Here is a 20,194-nt window from a genome sequence, read left to right on the forward strand (position 1 = left end):
GTCTTTTTTTATTTTTTTTTAACCCTTACCTTTCATCTTGGAGTTGGCTCCAAGGCAGAAGAGTGGTAAGGGTGGGCAATGGAGGTCGAGTGACTTGCCCAGGGTCACACAGCTGGGAAGTGTCTGAGGCCAGATTTGAACCTAGGACCTCCCATCTCCAGGCCTGACTCTCAATCCACTGAGCTACCCAGCTGCCCCCGATTATCTTTTTTTTTTTTTTTCTTAAATCCTTACCTTCCATCTTGGAGTCAATGCTGTGTATTGGCTCTAAGGCAGAAGAGCAGTAAGGGTAGGCAATGGGGGTCAAGTGACTTGCCCAGGGTCACACACCTGGGAAGTGTCTGAGGTCAGATTTGAACCCAGGACCTCCCGTCTCCAGGCCTGACTCTCAATCCACTGAGCTACCCAGCTGCCCCCTCCCCTGATTATCTTTTAAGTGACTTGATTTGGGGCAAATCACACTCTCTCTGGGCTTCCGTATCATCACCTGTAATAGGAAAGGAGCAGATTCGAAAGTCCTTCACAGTTTTTAATTTATGATCTTATGAAGTAGATATCACTCAATTTATCAATATTTATTTAGCACCTGCTACGTACCTGGCACTGTGCTAACTGCTGGATCCAAAAGAGATCTCTTAAAGGAGGTTATTTAGGTTGGCTAGAGATGGGAAGGGAACCCGAGGAACCAACAGAGACTGTGGCCGTTGTGAGCAGACTGAAGAGCATCTCCAAAGCTTTCCGTTTTTGTATCGGAAAAGTCCCAGCTCTGACATGTGTTCGAGAAGGCCCTTTCATTTGGGGATGGAGGGGAGAGACTCCAGGATGGTGATGACTGCTCCCATGACGTCCAAGTCTATACCAAGAGGTCTTTGAGCTCCGTTAAGGGGCACATAGGATAGACAGGAAATGTTGCTTGATTTACCCAACGTGGAATAAAAAGGAATCTTATCTGCCATTCCAGATAATGCAGGGCTTCTGGGCCCCGATGGAACATTTTATCTATGAAGTATTTACTGGGAAAAGAGGAGGGGGAGCTTCTCCCCTGGTTTTAGGAGGCAGAGGAAGAAGCAAAAAATGATGCCGAAAGGGCATGAGCCAATTGATATGGGCTTCTTCCCCCTCTTCACTTCTACCTCCCTGGGATCCCTAACTCCTCCAAGTTCAGTTCTAGTGCCCCTTCCTACAGGAGATCATCTTGATCCTGCCAATCCTTCTTCCCCCAATAAAATCACGGCATTCATATCATTTACGTTTTGTATTTACTTACTGGTGTTCATAAGCCTTCCTTCCTACCCCCTTTTTCCTTCCTTCCTTTCCTTCCTTTCCTTCCTTTCCTTCCTTCTTTCTTTCTTTCCTTCATTACTTCCTTTTCTGTCTTTCTTTCCTTCTCTTTCCTTCTTAAACACTTATTTTCTGTCTCAGTAACAACTCTAAGAGAGAAGGGTAAGGACTAGGTAAATGGAATTAAGTTACTTGTCCAAGGTCACACAGCTAGGAAGTGTTTGAGGTCAGATTTGTACCCAGGTCCTCCTAACTCCAGGCCTGGTACTCTCTCCACCATGCCACCTAATTGCCCTTTGTACATGTTGTTTTTCTTCCCCCTCCCCCCCCAAACCCTTCTATCTTAGATTCATACTAAGTATTGGTTCCAAGGCAGAAGCACAGTAAGGACTAGGCAACTGAAATTAAGTGACTTGCCCAGGGTCACACAGCTAGAATGTGTCTGAGGTCAGATTTGAACCCAGATTCACCCAACTCCAGACACGGCTTTCTATCCACTAAGCTACAATAGCTGCCCCATGGACATGTTTTGTTTTTTTTTTTTCCCCATGAACTCATCAAAGACAGGGATTGTTTCATTTGGGGTTTTATATTCCCATTGCCCAGCACCGTGGCAGGCAAATAGTAGACATTTAATAAATGATCAGATTGAAGCAAATGCTCCGGTTGCTGGAATTCTCTCCTCTTTCATTTACATCTTTTCCTTTCTCTGAGACTCAGCTCCCTCCTCGTGAGCCTGGCCTCCTGGCCTCCCTTTTCAATATTGACTCCTTTCACGTATTCTCCTCTTCCCCCACCCCCCCCCAAACCCAGCGGTCCTGGGAGGAGAGGCAGATACTCCTCACTCCCCATTGTCACCTCCAGACTCTCTCTTTGCCCCCATCAGACGGTTACTTCTCCTCTGAGGTTTAGTCAGTCCACATTGATCACCCAAATGAGAGAGATGCCCAAGGGCATTCCCCTTTCCTGGATGTCTTCAGTGCCTGCTGTGGCTCCCCATTGATATCTTCTCCCCAACTCCTACTCCCCGATCAGGTGACTCCAGCCTACATAGAGAGGCTTCCTGACAGCCTAACTCTGGGTTCTTAGGCCCCTTGGGCTTCTGTGACCTGATCTGCTCCCCACCTAGATGGTTCTACACTGGATCTTGCCATTCATTACCCGCCACCGCCATGGTCATGAATTCCAGAAAGTTCTTCCTGGCTCATAATCTTTTATCTAACCTTCCCTCTTCCTCATGAGCTCAAATCCTTTTCTTCATCCTCACCGGGATTCTCGATTCCTCCAGCCTCGGGGTTCTCTCCCCAGCCATCACCCCAGACTGGCTATCCGCTCCTCCCTTCCCTGTCTTGTTGAACCAGTCAAATCGCACCCCCCCCCCCATCTGTCCTCCATCGTCAGACCCCTTGCCCTATGGCCAAGCTTGGCCCTCCAAAGCCCAGCCTTGGATCACTCCTATTCGGGTGCTGCTGAACAAACCTGGAGAAAATCATGAAATCATGCCAACTGGTCCACTGGAAATGTACATTATCTCATCTCAATGGGGCTCTCACTGCAGCAAGGCAGCCCCTTTATCAATCCACCATCCACTCACCACAGTGGCTGCTCCAGACCTTCTCACCTCTATTCAAAATCCCCACGGCTCTCCCTCCCCCTCTCCTATCGGCTGAGGACATTGCTTCATACTTAGCTGAAAAAGAAAGAAATGAGGCCATTCCCCAAGAATTCCTCCTTCTCCCCTCCTCCTCCTCATCTCACAGCACTCGGATGCCTTCCCCCACTATCTCCTCCTGCACCCGGCTCCCAGATTGACACAGCAGGCTACATGTGCAAGTCGTCCCATTCCATCCCCCCTTCTAGAGCAGATTGCCCCCTCGGTCATCCCCACTCTCTCTCCAGTCTCCCGTCCCTGCTGCCTTCCTCCTGGCTCTCTCCCTGCTCAGTGCAGATTGCAGAGCTGCAGACATGGGAAAGCAGCTCATTTCCTCATTTCCCAACACCTGCATCACTCCCCCAACCACTGGTAAGGGCGGAGAGTTCATTCTCCCCTTAAGAGAGCGGAGAGATTTTCTTCCTCCCGAATTGAAGAACACATTCTCCCTCCCTCTAGTCTATCTCCTTCTCTGATCTGGAGAGCTTCCCCTATTTCTGCTTATTGTTGCTTGGCTTGGATAAATGTGACTTCTTGCTACCAGAGATTGATTTTAGTGTAACCACTAATAGAGGGAGAAAAGAGAGGGGGAGGGAAGGAAGGAAGGAAGGAAGGAAGGAAGGAAGGAAGGAAGGAAGGGAGAGAAATGAAATCAACATGTTTCTCTAATCAACCCAAGGTTCACCCCTCTAGAAGGAGGCCACACTAGAATAAAGTGAATATCATGAATTAGAGAATTGAAATCACATTCCCTCAAATTTATTTAGCATCTAGTTCAGGTACAACATATTTTCCACATTAAAACAACAAATAAAACACAGAGACATTTACATGTTGAGGTAAGATCACAATGACACTCCAACCAAAGCATCACTAGAAAATGTGACTCCAAGGATAACCAACATGGCCCTAGAATCAACTTTGTGGATCACAGTGCGAAAATAATGCAAGAAATATTTAAACCAAAATCAATTGAGCAAAAATGAGAATTAGTTACCATGATGTCACACAGGTAGGTACATCTTGTAGTCTCCAATCTCAACTAATTATTCTTGCTAACTAGGTGCTATGTTCATGTTTCTATACTGAAGGGACACATATGATAAATGTTTGTTCCTTCAAAATTTAGATGCCCAGAGTTAGAACTCCAGTTGCCCCATCCAAATTACCTGCTTGAGATCAAGCACATTAAATTAAGACTCTATAATATTTTCATTCTTAGGAACCAAAACAAAATTTTGAAAAAGTATAAAACAAAATCATCACCTACAATATGAGGTTGCAAAATAAAGACTATTTGGGCATTTTACTGTAACAAATAAATATGTACATTAAATTTTTTAAAAATGAGAGTTTTATTTTAAATATGCTTATGCTGATTTGAGTCCCATCTGTCAAAAAACCTCGTGTGTTGCCAGCTATTTAAACAGCTCTTTGAAAAAGCATTTTCTTAAAGTAATACAGCTTCTCTTGACAGCAAGGAGTAGACTTCACATGTTTTGTCTCAGATCAAATTCCCTGTTTGATGTTTGAAGCAAGGAGAAAAAGATATTTTTCACCTAAGCTTCCTTTTGACCTTTCAATAAGCATAATTATTTAGTAGGTGCCAGGCACTGTACTAAACCCTGAAGATACAGATAAAGACTAAAATGATCCCTCAACAAGCTTACATTCTAAAGAGGAGGAAAAACAATCATTAGAGTATAGAATAAGGTTCATAGAGATTTGGTGGAAGATAACCTTAAAAAGGGAAATTCTTACAGCTACGGAGGAGAAGAAGAGGGTGAGGAAAGGAAGACCTCAAAAAAGGCATTTGAATTAAGTCTTAAAGGAAATCAAGGGTGCAGAGAGGGCACAGAAAAGTAGTGTCAAGTATGCAAACACCAAGTAAGTCAGTTTAGCTTTTACCCAAGTCAATGTAAAAAATATGGCTAGTTGTATGGAAAATGATGGCTTCTTAACAGTAATAAGGAAATTCAAAAGAAGGTTTTGGGGGAAATAGATCATAAGTTGGTTTTGTTTTGGACACATTGAATTTGAAATGCATACAGGCATCCAATTTGAAATGTCCAACAGGAAACTGATAATGTTGAAAGGAAAGAGAGCTTTGGGCTGGGTAAATAAATTTTCAAACTTTCTGCAGAGAAACAGTCATTGCTGTCATGGGAGCTGGCTCTCTGAGCTACATTCTCTGAGGACAGCAATGTGTAAAAGAAGAAAAAACTTGGCTATATGCTAGAGAAAACTGAGCTGGGTAAAGTGACTTCTCCAGGGGTAAAACAACTACTAAGTGCCTGAGGCCAAATTTGAACTCAGTTCTTCCTAATTCCCTCAAATGAAAGACAGAAAGAGAAAAGTGAAGAGGGCCTGGATAGAATTATGGAGAACCCTCGCCATTTGTGAGTGTGATAAGGACGAAGATCTCACAAAGGAGATTGAGAAGGGTTGGTCAGAAAGGAAAAGGAATACCAAGAGATAGCAGTATCACGAAAACACAGAGAGACAATATCCAGGAGTTGGTGATGAACAATGCCAGAAACTACTGAGACTTCTACAAGACTGAGGACTGAGAAAACTTCATTTGACAATCAAGATATTATTAGTAACTTTGGAGATAGTTTCAGATTAAATGATGAAACCGAAAGCTGGATTGCAGAGGGTCTAGAAAAAATGAAAGACAAGGAAATGAAGTTAGCTTTTTCAAGGAGCTTAGCTGAGAAGAAGAGAGATTGTAGAATGGTATCTGATGGGCATGGTAGTATTTAATGAAGGTCTTCTTTTTAAGGATGGGGAGGCATGGACAGATTATAGGTAGCAAAGAAGAAAGCAGAAGAGAGAAATTGAAATGACGGGTTGGGTTAATGGTGGGGGCAATCTACTAGAGAAGACAGAAGAGATAGTTTGACCTCAGTTGATTATAATAATAGCTAATATTTATACTTATTTATACACATATAAGAAAATATATAATTGCATATATAAAATATATTTAAATATTATATGTAGATATATTATATTACCTGACAAATTGTATTTATTATATCTTTGATCCTTATAAAAATCCTGGGATATAGGGGTTATCATTATCCTAATTTACAGATGATGAAACTGAGGCAAACCTTTAAAAAAAGACAGAGAGATGAGACAAGACAATGCTTCATCCCTAAATACTCTATAGAACTTTGTGAGTCAAAATTATGGGAAGGAAAAAAGGAGGATAAACTATGGTTACAATTTTTTAAAAGGAAAGAGGTGAGAGGAAGAAATATTGAACAATTGCTTCAGGATAAATTCTCTGAGGACAGCAATGTATATTAAAAGAAGAGAAAAGCAGACTGCATAGGTAAGAGGCATGTTAGAGAAAATTGAGCAGGGACTCACACAGCTATTAATTGTCTAAAACTGAATTTGAACTTGGGTCTTCTTAACTCCAGATTCAATGGTTTATCTATTATGCCACCAAATACCTCATTATTAGAGCTGCTTGCCTCTCCTTACAAACTCATCCCAAAAACAAATTAACACAGCACAAGTCAATCATCACCTGGTTTATGTTAACAATTGGCATTTTGTCTGGTATTTCTATAGCAGGTTCTCACAATTTTTAAAATTATAAATGGTATTTACATATTATACATATTTATAACCCTTTTCCCACAACCAAATACAATTAGATATTCACAAACATAAACATAAACTACATATCAGATTTCAACATTTTCTAATTTTTAGTGTTTTGCCTTTTAACCACCCACACTCAATTTTCTCTAACAGGTAGCAGCCAATTATCTTCTTTGACACACATTAATGTCCTCAGATAATTTGTCTTGATGATGATTCTTTTTTCCTTCCTTTTACTGAATCCCACATCTTTTTTTAATTGTACCCACAGTATGTCTCCCTCCTTAGCATCCCATAATCTTGGCTCACACAAAAAAAAACCCATGAAAATCCTGTGGAGTATTGCCGTCTCTCATCCCTCTGTCTTTTCTCTTCTGTCCCGAATTATTATACTGCCTTTAACCCGTAGTTGTTATATAAGACATCCCACAATACAATGATGCTTTGTTCCCATCCTTCTATTTCCCAACGCCTCTTGAAATTTTTTTTAACATCCCCGTCCTCAAGTACCTCAATTTATAAGCATGGACCTTCTTTGATATTTCTCTGTCTGATACTTCCTAGGTTTTTTCTTTTTGAGTCCTTGGCCTTTATTGCCACAGCCATCTTCTTCACTGTGTTCTTTTCAAAGGTCACTCTGTTCTTCTATCAAAAAAAACTCTTCAGTTTAACACTGCCTAGACCTTCAAACACGGACAGGCAGAATTTGAAACCCCATTGTTGTTTCCTTCTGACCTCTTAAGGAATCTTCTTAGTGCAATGATCCCAGTTGCACAAACCCTTACTGAACAGCTCTTGAGAATTTTCAATTTTCTTCCATTTTTAAAGAACTGGCACCTCTTTTGTTGGATTTTGCTACTCTTTTCATTGGACTTTAAAATTTTTTTTATTATTAATAGAATTTATCTACAAGTGCCCCAGCCCTTCCTCACCCTCCCTGCATCACAATAGGCATCATCAGGGAGACAGACATGTTCATACAAAGTATGTCTTTCATGCTTCCACCTTATAGTTCACTGTCTGGAGGTAACATTCACATTTTTCACTGTTAAATATATTCACAAAAAGTGAGACTGCATCAGGAATGGGGGCTGTACATGAACAAGAGATTAATTTCTTCAAGAATTAATTCTGTAACTGTGTTTGGTGTTCTCTTGGTTCTGCTTATTTCACTGTTCATTATCCCATATAATTCTTTGAAATTTTTTCTTAAATCAGTCTGTTTACCATTTCTTATGGTGCCAGTAGTATTCCATCATAATTATATGCCACAATTTGTATAGCCAATCCCCAAATAATGGGCATCCCCTCAATTTCCAATTCTTTGCCACCACAAAGAGCGCAGCTATAAATATTTTGGAACATAAAGTTTCTTTTTGTTTTTCCCGATCTCCTTGAGAAACAGAACCAGCAACCATATTGCTAGGTCTAAGGAGAGAGAGAGAGAGAGAGAGAGAGAGAGAGAGAGAGAGAGAGAGAGAGATACAGAGATACAGAGACACAGAGACACAAAGACAGATACAGAGACACAGAGATGGATGTGTATATGTATGCACTTATGCATACACATATATAAATATATATAACAACTATCTGAATGTAATTCAAAATTGCTCTCCAAAATGGTCAGATAAGTTCAGAGCTCTACCAACAGTGTATTAGTGTCCCTATTTTTCCACATCCCCTCCAACATTTCCCATTTTGCCTTTTTGTCATTTTAACCAATCTGATGGGTAAGAGATGATATCTCAGAATTGTTTTGGTTTGTATTTCTTAAGTCAATAGTGTTTTAGAGCATTTTTATATACCTAAATATATATATACATATATTGATTTTTTCATTCAAAAATTGTCCATTTATATCTTTTGTCCATTTATCAATTAGAGGAAGGGTCTTATTCTTTTAAAATTTACAAAGTTGTCTACATATTTTAGATATAAGACCTCAACCTTAGAAGCTGCCTAGAAAAAAATTTTTTTCTGATTTCCTTCTAATCTGGCCAACATTTGTTTTATTTGTACAAAATCTTTTCAACTTAATGTACTCAAAATTATCCATTTTACATTTCACTATGCTCTTCATTTCTTGTTGATTTATAAATTCCTCTCCTATCCATAAATCTTATATGTAATATGTTCCCTGTTCTTTTAATTTACTTGTAATATCTTCTTGTATGTCTAGATCATAGATCCATTTTGACCTTACTTGGGGAATGGTATAAGATATTGATCTATATCTAGGTTTTTTTCAAACTACTTTCCAGATATATCAATAATTTTTGCCAAATAGTGATTTCTTATCCCCAAAACTTGAATCTAGCTTTTTGTCAAATACAAGGTTACTATAATCTTTTCTTCTTATTTGTTGTATGTCTGACCTGTTCCATTGAGTTGCCTTTCTATTTCTTAAGCAGTACCAGATAATTTTGCCAATTTCTGCTTTAAAATGTAATATGTTTTATTATTAGATCTTATTAGATCACCTTCCTTTACATTTATTTCATTAAGTCTTTTGACATTCTTGATCTTTTGTTCTTCCAAAAAAAATTTGTTATTATTTTTTTCTAGCTCAATAAAATAATTTTTGGTTAATTTAATTGGGATGTCATTGAATAAGTAGATTAGTTTAGTTAAGATAGTTATTTTAATTATATTAGCTCTGTTACTCCATGAACCATTAATATTTCTCCAATGATTTATATCTGACTTTATTTATGTAAAAAGTGCTTTATATGGGCAGCTGGGTAGCTCAGTGGATTGAGAGTCAGGCCTAGAAACAGGAGCTCCTAGGTTCAAAGCTGGCCTCAGACACTTCCCAGCTGTGTGACCCTGGGCAAGTCACTTGACCCCCATTGCCCACCCTTACCACTCTTCCACCTATAAACCAAAACACTGAAGTTAAGGGTTTAAAAAAAAAGAAAAAAAGTGCTTTATAATTATGTTCATGTAGTTCCTGAGTTTGTTTTGGAAGGTATGCTCCCAGGTGTTTTATTCTATCTGTAGTCATTTTAAATCATTTTAAATGAAATATCTATCTCTTCCTGTAGAACTTAGTATATATATATATATATATATATATATACATATGTATATGTATATATATATATATATTTATCACAATAGATAGAATTAATATATCATTAAATATGTTTGTTCATATATACATATATATATATATATATATACTGATTTATGTGGGTTTGTTTGACATCTTTCTACTTTGCTAAAAATTTTAGTTTCAACTAACTTTTTAGTTGAATCTCTGGAATTTTACAAATAAAGCATCATGTCATCTGCAAAAAGAAATAGTTTTATTATCTTTGTCCAATATGATTTCTTCAATTTCCTTTTCTTCTCTTTTTGCTATTGCTAGCATTTCTGATACTATATTAAATAATATTGATAATAATGGGCATTTTTTTTCACTCTTGATTTTACTGGGAAATTTTCTAGCTCATACCTGTTACAAATAATAGTTACTGATGGTTTTAGGTAGATGCTTCATAAAATTTTAAGAAAAAATCTATTTATACTATTATAAGGAAAGGAGAGAATGGGTGCAAGCAAGTAAGAGAGAGATTTTGCACAGAGATCATTCTTTGCAGTATCTTAATACGAATGACTATATTTTGTCAAAGACTTTTTTCTGCTTCTGTTAATTCTTTACATTGTGCCTTGGATGCTCTCGTTCTCACAGGGTGGTGATAGTCCACAGAAATTACTACTGGACTCAGACTGCATATTAATATCAATCCCTTTTCATCTTTAGTTTTGTCTTCCCAGATTAGGCATTGTCTTCTATATGCTAGTCAATCATATACATGGTTATGGAGACTGCCATTAATTTATTTCAATCTCATTCCCCAGTAGAGACCTCAAACCTCTCTATTTGTAGTGGCATTGCAAATATAGCAGAATTTACATTTTAAATATGCTAACATTTATCAAGGATAAGAATCCTGTCTCAGAACTAGGAAGATCTGGGTTCAAGTCCAAGAACAAGGAGGTAGCACCATGGATAGAGGACTAGACTTGGAGTCCAGAATACCTGAGCTTATACCCCACCTCAGACATATTTGCTAGTTGTGTGACCCTGATCAAGGCACTTCTGCCTGTATACATCAGTTCCCTTATTTGTAAAGTGAAGATAATAATAGCACCTATCTCCCAAGTTTATTGTGAGGATTTGCTGTTGTTCAGTTGTTTTTCAGTGACAATTCATGACTCTATTTTGGGCTTTCTTGGCAAAGAGAATGGAATTTACCATTTCCTTCTCTGGCTCATTTTACAGAGGAGGAAAGTGAGGGGAAAAGGATTAAATAACTTGCCCAAGACCACACATGTATTAAGAAAAATTCGAGGTCAGATTTGATATTGATGAGATATTTGTAAAGGGCTTTATAAATCTTAAAGCACTATATAAATGCTAGCTATTATTATTAAGTCCTGCTTTTGAAATATATTAGCTGCATGGCCCTGCACAACTCACAAGTTCTCAATGCTCTAGAAAATTTGCTAAGACTAAGTTACTGAGGAAGTACTAACTGTCATTGATAAAGGTAGTTTTCTCATTTGGGTGTTCCCTACACAGATGAAATCACAGGTCTTATCTCCATTCCTAATATTTATCACAATAGATAGAATTAATATATCATTAAATATGTTTGTTCATATGTATGTATATATGTTTATAAACATTTATATATTTAGGTATCCATGGAGGCATATAAACAACTTCCTGAAAAGAAGGAATAGTCTTGGCCTTTCACCTGATTTATAATTGCCATCAAGTTCTTATTAAAAACCAAAATAAAAAAAATAGCATGATTATCTCAATAGATGCAGAAAAAGCCTTTGACAAAGTACAACACTCTTTAGTGCTAAAAATTTTACAAAGTATAGGTATAGCAGGACCTTTTTTAATATCATAAAAATCATTTCACTGAAAACCCAAAGCAAGCATGATATGCAATGGTGACATGCTAGAACATTTTCCAATAAAAATGAGAGTGAAAAGGGATACTCATTCTTTACACCATTATTTGATATATTTCTGGAAAGGATAGCAACATAAAAAACACAAGAAAAATAAAAGCATAAAGAAAAGCAAATAAGAGATAAATTTATCCCTATTTCTTGATGAAAATGACTTACTTGAAAATATCCTAGGGTATCAGTAAAGATACTGAGATAATTAATATCTTTAACAAAGAATTAAGCTATAAAATAGATCACAAAAATCAACAGCATTTCTACATAATAATAACTAAGCAAAAACTATTAATAGAAAGGGAAATCCCATTCCAAATAACCCCAAAATACATATAATATCTGGATGACAACTTCCCAATGTTCACAAAAGACATATGCATGACATGTATATGTATCTATATTTTTTCAATTAAAAAGTTCTCCCTAAAGAAGTAGTGAATAATTTAGTTAGAAGAATATTCAGTACTCATGGCTAGACTGTGCTAATATAATAAAAATGACAATGCTACCAAAATTAATTCATATTTAATGTTATACTAATCAAATTACCAAAAGGATATTTTATATTTTTATTTATTTACTTATTTATAAATACATATATATTTATACAACAAAAGATCTAGAATATCTAGGGAAATTATGAAAGGAAATATGGATGGAGTGATAGTGGTAGTAGCCAAAAAAAAAGGGCTAGCCAGAGCATGCAGCAGTAGCAGAACAGGTCAAGATGATGACTAAAGAAACATTCAAAGTCTACCAACCACCCTCCAAATAATCCCAGAAGAAAAAAAAAATGCCTCACAACAAATACTGGAGTGACAAAACCAACAGAAGAAGGGGTAACACAGTGTTTGGGCCCAGAATAATGCTGAGACATCAAAGAGGATTTATTTCACTGGAGTATGAGGAGAAAGCTCTGAACATGCTTCTGGGCAAATACAATATAGTGCAAGCAGTAGGAGAAAGAGAACAGCCAGCTAGATCCAGCCTCAATAGGATAAGAGTGAAATCCAATGCAATACAGAACAAGCAGCACTGGGAGGAAAGAGGTCCTGCAAAATCCAGCCAGTACAGAAGCCAGGCACAGCCCAGTACAGGAAGTACTGGGAGGAAATCACCCCATCAAGGTCCAGCCTCCAAGAGATTAGATAGAACCCAACTCCAACCAGTTGAACTGAACAGCTGCAAACCTCCACACAGAAGGCCAACCAGACCACTTCTGCAGAATGCTCAGTCTGGGATCAAGACAACTGAACCTGTCCCAGGCACAGTACAAGTGCAGGACAGAACTCCCTCCCTCCCAAGAGCAGAGATAAACTATAGAATCAAGATGGGGAATAATCTCAAAATGAGCAAAAGACAGAGAAAAACCTGAAGCTAGAAAAATATTTCAACAAAAGAGATGACCAAAATACAGCTCAGAAAAAGATAGCAAAATAAAAATGAAAATGTGTGAAACCTCAAAGGAAAATGTAAAACGATGTCAAGACCAAAATGAACCCTTAGAAGAGCTTCAAAAAAAGGATAGAAAAATAAACTAAAAAAAAATTAGAAGAAAAATTAGAAAAGAATATGGTCAAAAATTAACAGCTTAAAACAAAAACTTATTGAAGAAAACAGTTTCCTAAAAAAAGGAAATACAATACTTCAGAAAGGAAAATAACCCTGTAAGCAAGGAAGGACAAAACTTCAAAGAAGAAAATAGTTTCCTAAAATTTATAATGGGACAAATGGAAGCTAATGACTTCATAAGACAACAGAAAAACAATAAAACAAATTTAAAAGAATGAAAAAATTTGAAGAAAATGTTAAATTTCTCACCAGAAGAACAACTGGCCTGGAAAATGGATCCAAGAGAAATAATTGAATTGTCTGAAATTCATGATAAAAAAAAAAAGAAACTGGACATCGTATTGAAAGAAATTATCAAGAAAAACTGTCCTGATGTTCTTGAACAAGATGAGAAAATAAAGATTGAAAGAATCTACTAATCACCTCCTAAAAAAAACCCAAATTTTACAATTCTGACTATTATATCCAAATTCCAAAAATCTCAAGTCAAGAATGAATCACTACAAGCAGTCAGAAAATAAACAATTCAAATATTGTAGAATCTCAATCGGGATAACACAGGACCTAGCAGCTTCTATATTAAAGGATAAGAATATAGAATATGACATTTTGCAAAGCAAAGGACCTAGGCATACAAGCAAAAATCACCTCTCCAATGATACTGAGCATAAAACTCCAGGGAAAGAAATGAACATTGAATGAAATAGAGGAATTCTAGGCATACCTGACAAAATGACCAGAGTTAAAAGGAAAATTCAATGATCAATTAAATTCAGTACTCAAAAGAAGCATAAAAAGGTAAACAGAAGGAAAAAAACTTGAGTGAGTCACTGGGGTTAAACTAATGGGAAAGTGGTAACTAGGATACTTAAGATTTCTATAGCATAAGAGGTATATACCTAAAGCAGCTACTTAATCAAGGGAAACAATGGGGTTAAATGGAAAGCTATGATACTTGAAGCACCTAAGATACCTAAAGTACTTAGAATACTAAAGGCATTGAATATATTTAAGAACTTTATCACTATTAGGGCAATGAATAGGAGAATATATAGAAAGAGTAGAGAGTAAATTGAATATAATTCAATTTTATTTTTTTAATCAATGGTTTGGCCAATATGACAGGAAAGTGATAAATGTTGGATGCGACGTGGCACACACAATTGGGATACTAAGCATTGTGGGTGGAATTGTGTACTGATCCAACCATTCTGGAGGGCAATTTGGAACTATGCCCAAAGGGCTATAAAATTATGCATGCTCTTTGATCCTGTAATACCACTACTGTGTCTGTATCTAAAGAGATCATAAAAAAAAGGGAAAGGACCTACTTATACAAAAATTGTTGGGGGGAACTTATTTCATATGAGGCATCTTGAAAAAATTGAAGTGGAAGGGAAGATGAGGGGGCTGTTGGTCAATGCATGAACCTTACTATTATAAGAAATAGCACAAAGTGGGAATGATATCTGCACTCAGTAAAGTATAGAAATCTATCTTACCCAACAGAGAAGAAAGAAAGGGAAGGGAAACTCAGGAAAAGACTGAAAGGAGAGAGAGAGAGAGAGAGAGAGAGAGAGAGAGAGAGAGAGAGAGAGAGAGAGAGAGAGAGAGGGAGGGAGAGAGGGAGGGAGAGAGGGAGGGAGGAAGAGAAAGAAAAAGAGGAGAGACAGAGAAAACTATTTGTTATCAGCCTCTTTAGAGAGGCCGAGGAGCATGATTTTTATTCAAAATCCCTAAAAGAGAGCCTTGAGCCCCTAGACTGCCAATATTTAAGTGATAGATAAATTTAATTCTATTACAATATCCTACACAGAGATAGGAAACAGAAGGAATAAGTGTCCAGCCATAGTCACTCTTTTACTCTCTACCAGGAAGGAAATTGCCATCTCCCTTGGCAATGGGGTGAGCCAGATCTTGGAGCAGATATAATGAATTCTCATTCCACTCACCACAGAGGCTCTTCCAAACCTTTTCATGCCCTACTCAAGCCTCCCTTGGCACCCCCTCCCCCCATCCTTTCAGCCAAGAACCTTGCCTCATATTTCACTGAAAAAATTGAGGCCATTCACTAAAGGCTCCCTCCTCCTCATCTCCCTTCACTCAGATTATCTTTCTTCACTATCTTCTCCTTCACTTTTGTCACACATAATGAGGTAACCCTCATCCCTGCCAAGGCAAATCCCTCTACATGTGCCCTTGATCCCAGTCCACCCTGTTCTCTCCCACAGATCGACCCCTTTATCACCTCTACTTTCTCCCTATCTGCTGGCTATTTCTGTTTCCTAAAAACACATCTGTATCTTCCCCATCCTTTACTCAACCAATCTAGGTACTATCCCTTCTCTCCTTCCCTTTGTGCGTAAATTCCTTGATAAAGCCATCTACATTGAGGTCCTTTACTTCTTATCTCTGAAATCTTTTCCCCATAGGCTGTGGAAATTGTTCTTTACAAAATTACCAAAGATCTCCTAATTTCCTAATCTAATGATCTTTTCCTAATCTCCAGCCCTCCTAACCTCTTTCAATCAGCCTCCTAGCCTTGAGGGTTTCTCCTCTCTAGGTTTTTGTGAAACTGCTCCCTCCTGTTTCTCTTACCTCTTGATCACTCCTCACTCTCCTTTGCTGGCTTTTGGGGCCGGTTGTGTCCTCCAGGGCTCAATCCTGGGCCCTCTTCTTCCATACCATCTCACTCAGTGATCTCAGTCAAGCTCCTGTCAATTCACTTCTCTTACCCTTGATTCCAGGTATCAGTATCCAGCCCTAACCTCTCTTCTGACCTCACCTCACACCATTTTGAATATCTCAAACTGAATAGGGCAGCTCAAACTCATGTCCAAAACAGAACTCACATTTGCTTTCTCTTCTTCTAAATACCTCTGCTACTGTCGAGGACCCCACTAGCCTCCCCATTACCCAGCCTCAAAACCTAGAGATAGATAGCCCTCGACTTCTCACTCACATGCACCTCCCAACCCAAGCCATTACCAACCCTACCCACTGTGCTACACACACCTCCAAGTGCCCCAAATGGAGACTAGTAAGTTTGGGAACACCCTCCACCCGTCTGTCTATGAATTACTCTTAGAGAGTTGCCCGAGTTAAGTGACTTGCCCAGAGTCCCACAGCCACAAGAGTCCAAAGTAGAATTTGAACTCGATTCTTCCTTGCTTCAGAGGCCTAGCATTTTATCAACCGAGTGGAGCTGCTCCTCTAAAGTATTTTTTTATTTTCGCAGTGCAAGTAAGCTAGATAGGATCATTTCAGTGAGCCTCCTTGTTTTACAGATGAGGAAACTGAGGCCTAGAACAGTTAAGGGACTTGCCCAAGGTCATACAAGGGGTACCAAATCTTGGAGAAGTTAGTGTTGTCTTTCCAGGGGTGGGAAGGCAGTAGAGCCAGAGAGCTGGGGCTAGGAGGATCTCTGGCCCCTGACCTGAAACACCCTTCTCAACCAGTCATGGCTCCCAACCCCTACCTTCCCCTCCTCCCCCACCAGAGTCCTACGAAGTGGCCTTCCTACGGGCTGCCAGGAACATGAAAAAGGTCTTAGGCAAGCTGAGCAAAGGTAGGACCCCTGCAGCTCCTCCAGGAGACACACCCACTGAAGCCCCGCCCCATGGAACTCTGAATTGCCTGGCCCTGCCCCTTAGGGGAATATTAAATTACCTGGCCACGCCCCTCCGGGGGATGGCGGCACTATCTGGCCCTGCTCCCTCTATCAAATGTTAAATCTCTGGCCCCGCCCCCTCCATGGATTGCAGTCTGCCAGGTCCCGCCCCTCAATTTATTTAATTTACATGCCCCGCCCCTTTGTGGTATATTAATTGCATGGTCCCGCCCCTTCCATGGAATGCTGGCCTATCATGCACCGCTCCCTCCATGAAATGTTAAATTACATGGTTCCGTCCCCCCCTTGTTATGTTCAATTACATAGTCCGCCCCCCCTCCATGGAATGTTAGGCCATCCGGCCGGCATCCTCCCCGAGATGCCAAATTATCCCGCCCCGCGCACTCCTAGAGACCCAGGAGGAGAGGGCGGAGGTGCCTCCGTTGCCCCGCATAGGGAGGAAGCTGACGTTAGCTCTCCCCACTTTCTTTCCAGCCCCCGCCTGCGAGCCACCCTGCGGTAAGCCCCACAAAGCCCGCCCCAGCTGGATAGAACCGACCAATGGGAAGGCTTGGAGTCGGGGTTGTGTTGGGCTTTTTTTGTTGGTTTTTTTTTTTTTTTTTAATTCCGGAGTGAGAGAGCAGGCGAGTTCCGTGCAGCTCCAGGACGTCTCCTGGCCATGAGGGGCGGAGCCTGCCCAAAAGCGACCAATAGAAAAGGGAAGGGTTGGAACTGCGCCTAGACTGGGCCAATGAGGACTGCGGAAAGGGGAGGTCCCCCACGCTAGCCCTCCAGGACCCCGGACCGCCTCTCTTCCACATCCCGAAGGGTTCCAGGAGGCGTCCCGACTCTTCTACTGCGAAGTGTGCGCTGCCCGTGACTGTAACCTCCCGCTGGAGTGCCCGAGTAGGGGGCGGGGCCGGGAAGAGGTTCTGGGGGTGGGGCCATCAGGGGCGGGGCCCAGAGATCCCGTGGGGGCGGGGCCTGGAGAGCTGGTCTTCGAGCACTTTGCTGGGATGAGGGCAGGGCCCGAGGATGGTGGGGCAGGAAGAATTCCACCTGGGTGGGCTAGGCTTTTAGGCAGAACCCGACCCCCTCCCCAGTTCAGGACTTGCAGGTGCCGGTGGGAGGCCAGGCTATCTTCTCCTGCTCCGTGCCCTTCCCTATTCCCTCGGAGCTGACCTACACCTGGCTGTTTGCGGGGAATGTGAGTGTCCCCCGAGTGTAAAAGGGGGGGCATAGCTGACCTTAACTCGAACCCTGATTTCAGCCATCCAGCCTCATCCTTTCTCTCACATTCTCCACACTTTGCAATCTCTTTTCCCCCCTCTATCCCCTTCCCTTATCCATTCTCCACCTAACCCCAATTTATCTCTATACCTCCATTCCCAACCCTGACCTCCTTCCTCCATCTCTTCATTTCTTTCTAAATCTGGTGCCCCTCCATCCCCATCCCCCTTACCTCCATCCCTCCCCCTCCTTCGATGCCTCTGGCAGTGGTTCTAGGTCTTTCTGGGTCTCCCCGTGGCCCCCCTCTTCCCTTCCCACCCTCAGATCCGGACCCGGGACCTCACCTATTTTCGTGAGATGCCTAGAGCACGGGGGATGTTTGGGCGGATCCGGCCCGTTCGGCCCCCCCACCGCGGGACTTTCAGCTGCCTGCTTACCCACGACCAGCAACCCCTGGCCAGGTTGTTCTTTTACATAAATGGTGAGGCCGAACCTGAGCCCGGGCGGGGGAGGGCCTTGTTCCAGAGGTGGAAGGTGAGGACCGCAGCCTGAGGGAGAGAAGGGCAGGCTCTCGCCCCGCCCCCGGTCTCTGTGTCCCCAGTGACTACCGGGAAAGCTCGGGGTGAAGCAGAGCTACAGACCTTGTTTCGGGAAGTGCTGAAGTCGGGAATCTCCGAGGAGGGTTTTGCGAAACCCTTGAAGCCCAGCTTCCCCCAGCTGCTGACCCAGCCTGAGGCCCTGACACCTCGAAACCTGCTGCTGCTTGGACTGGCAGCTGGCCTGGGCACCATGAGCCTCATCCTCCTGGTGCTGTGAGTGATCCCCTCCCCAAGGCCTAGGGGGCCCCAGCCCCCAGTTCCACTTCACCAAGGCGACCTGATTACCCCCATGAAATATCCCCAGGGATCCAGGCTTCTTGACTGCTTGACTTCCTGACCCTTTGAGGCCCACTTACTTCCAGGCAGGGCCTCTGAGGGAACCTACCTGGTCCACACCGACCACTGCCCTCTGGCCCTGGGATTAGACCTCATTTCTCCCTGTCTCACTCCCCCAGGTCGCTGAATCTTTATTTGGATAAAGAGAGCTAGTGGGCCTCCATCCCCTATCCTCCACTCGCTCCAATAAAGCTATTTTCAAACTCAAGGCAGTCTGGCTTCCTCAGATGAAAGCTGCAATGGCCTGGCCCAGGCATGTGGCCCCCAACAGGCACCAGGGCAAGGGAACTCTGGAGCACCTCCGTTTCACAGCAGGGACTGGGTTTTGCCCCAGCCCTTAGTCCTGTGCCTGGCCTGTAGTAGGAAGTTAATAAATACTAGCAGGCTGAATTAAGGGTGCCCAAAACCCAGACCTGCCCCATCTCCCACTGCCACAGAAAGAGAGGCTTCAAGGACTGAAACACACAGAACTACACATCCATATCTTAGGGCAGCCTCTGGAGGTCCTTCCTGGACTCGATGCTCCAGGGAACCCTTCCCCTCATCCAGCCAGATTTAGAACCAGAGCTGTCATCTAATCTCATCCAGCCTCTAGTTTACAGAAGGGGAAACCAAGGCCCAGAAGTCGTAAGTGACCAAGAGGAGATCTGAGCCCTGGTCCTCTGAGTCTAAATCCAGCTTCAAACACTCGGCACCATACTGCCTCCAGGTTTAAAGATGAATGGAAAGGAAGGCTTGCAGAGGACTTCCAGAGCCCAGGAGAGGCAGCCAGAGGCTCCCTAGGATCCTCTCCCCTCCATAGTCTAAGGACTGGGGGGGGGGGAGGGGGTGTGTGGAATCTTTCCCCCTATTTCCTCTCTCAAAAGTCATATCTATAAAATGGGAGGCCAGGGCTTGTCTTCCCCATTCTGACTCTCTAGGCTTCTCAGTCACAGACCTCACTCCTCCCTTTCTGTTGCCGCCTAAAAAGGTTTAATTCAAACTCTGAGGACCCCAGGAGCCAGGCGGCTCGGTCGCTCATGCGCAGTGATAGGGCTGTCCTAGCAGGGGAAGCTGAGCACAGGGTGGAGCCGAGACTAAGGAAGGGGCTCTGGCTGAGCATGGGAGCTAAGCCAGGAGCTTCGCTCTCTGCACATGCGCAGTTCGTGGACAAGCTTAACCCTTTCCTGCCCCGAGGGACTGCTGCGGGTGGTGGTGCTTGACGTCCTATGGGGTGGTAAGGGACGGGTCTGAGCCGGAGATTGACAAAGGGGTTTGGAGGGAGATCCGGATGGGCCAAGTGAGAGGCAGAGAGAGCTGCCC

General features: G+C 41.8%; 1 protein-coding gene across 1 annotated transcript; it reads left to right on the forward strand.

Moving 5' to 3' along the window:
* The first annotated feature begins 3,246 nt into the window (after window positions 1-3,246).
* On the forward strand, window positions 3,247-19,100 carry SPACA6 (sperm acrosome associated 6). Its single transcript, XM_044668509.1, is given in 7 exon segments — window positions 3,247-3,304; window positions 16,617-16,685; window positions 17,081-17,246; window positions 17,515-17,633; window positions 17,831-17,940; window positions 18,282-18,769; window positions 19,012-19,100. Coding segments are annotated over 7 exon segments (1,044 nt in total). The 3' UTR covers window positions 19,046-19,100.
* Window positions 19,101-20,194: the final 1,094 nt, after the last annotated feature.

The sequence above is a fragment of the Gracilinanus agilis genome, chromosome 3 (assembly GCF_016433145.1).
Source record: "Gracilinanus agilis isolate LMUSP501 chromosome 3, AgileGrace, whole genome shotgun sequence".
NCBI lineage: Eukaryota > Metazoa > Chordata > Mammalia > Didelphimorphia > Didelphidae > Gracilinanus > Gracilinanus agilis.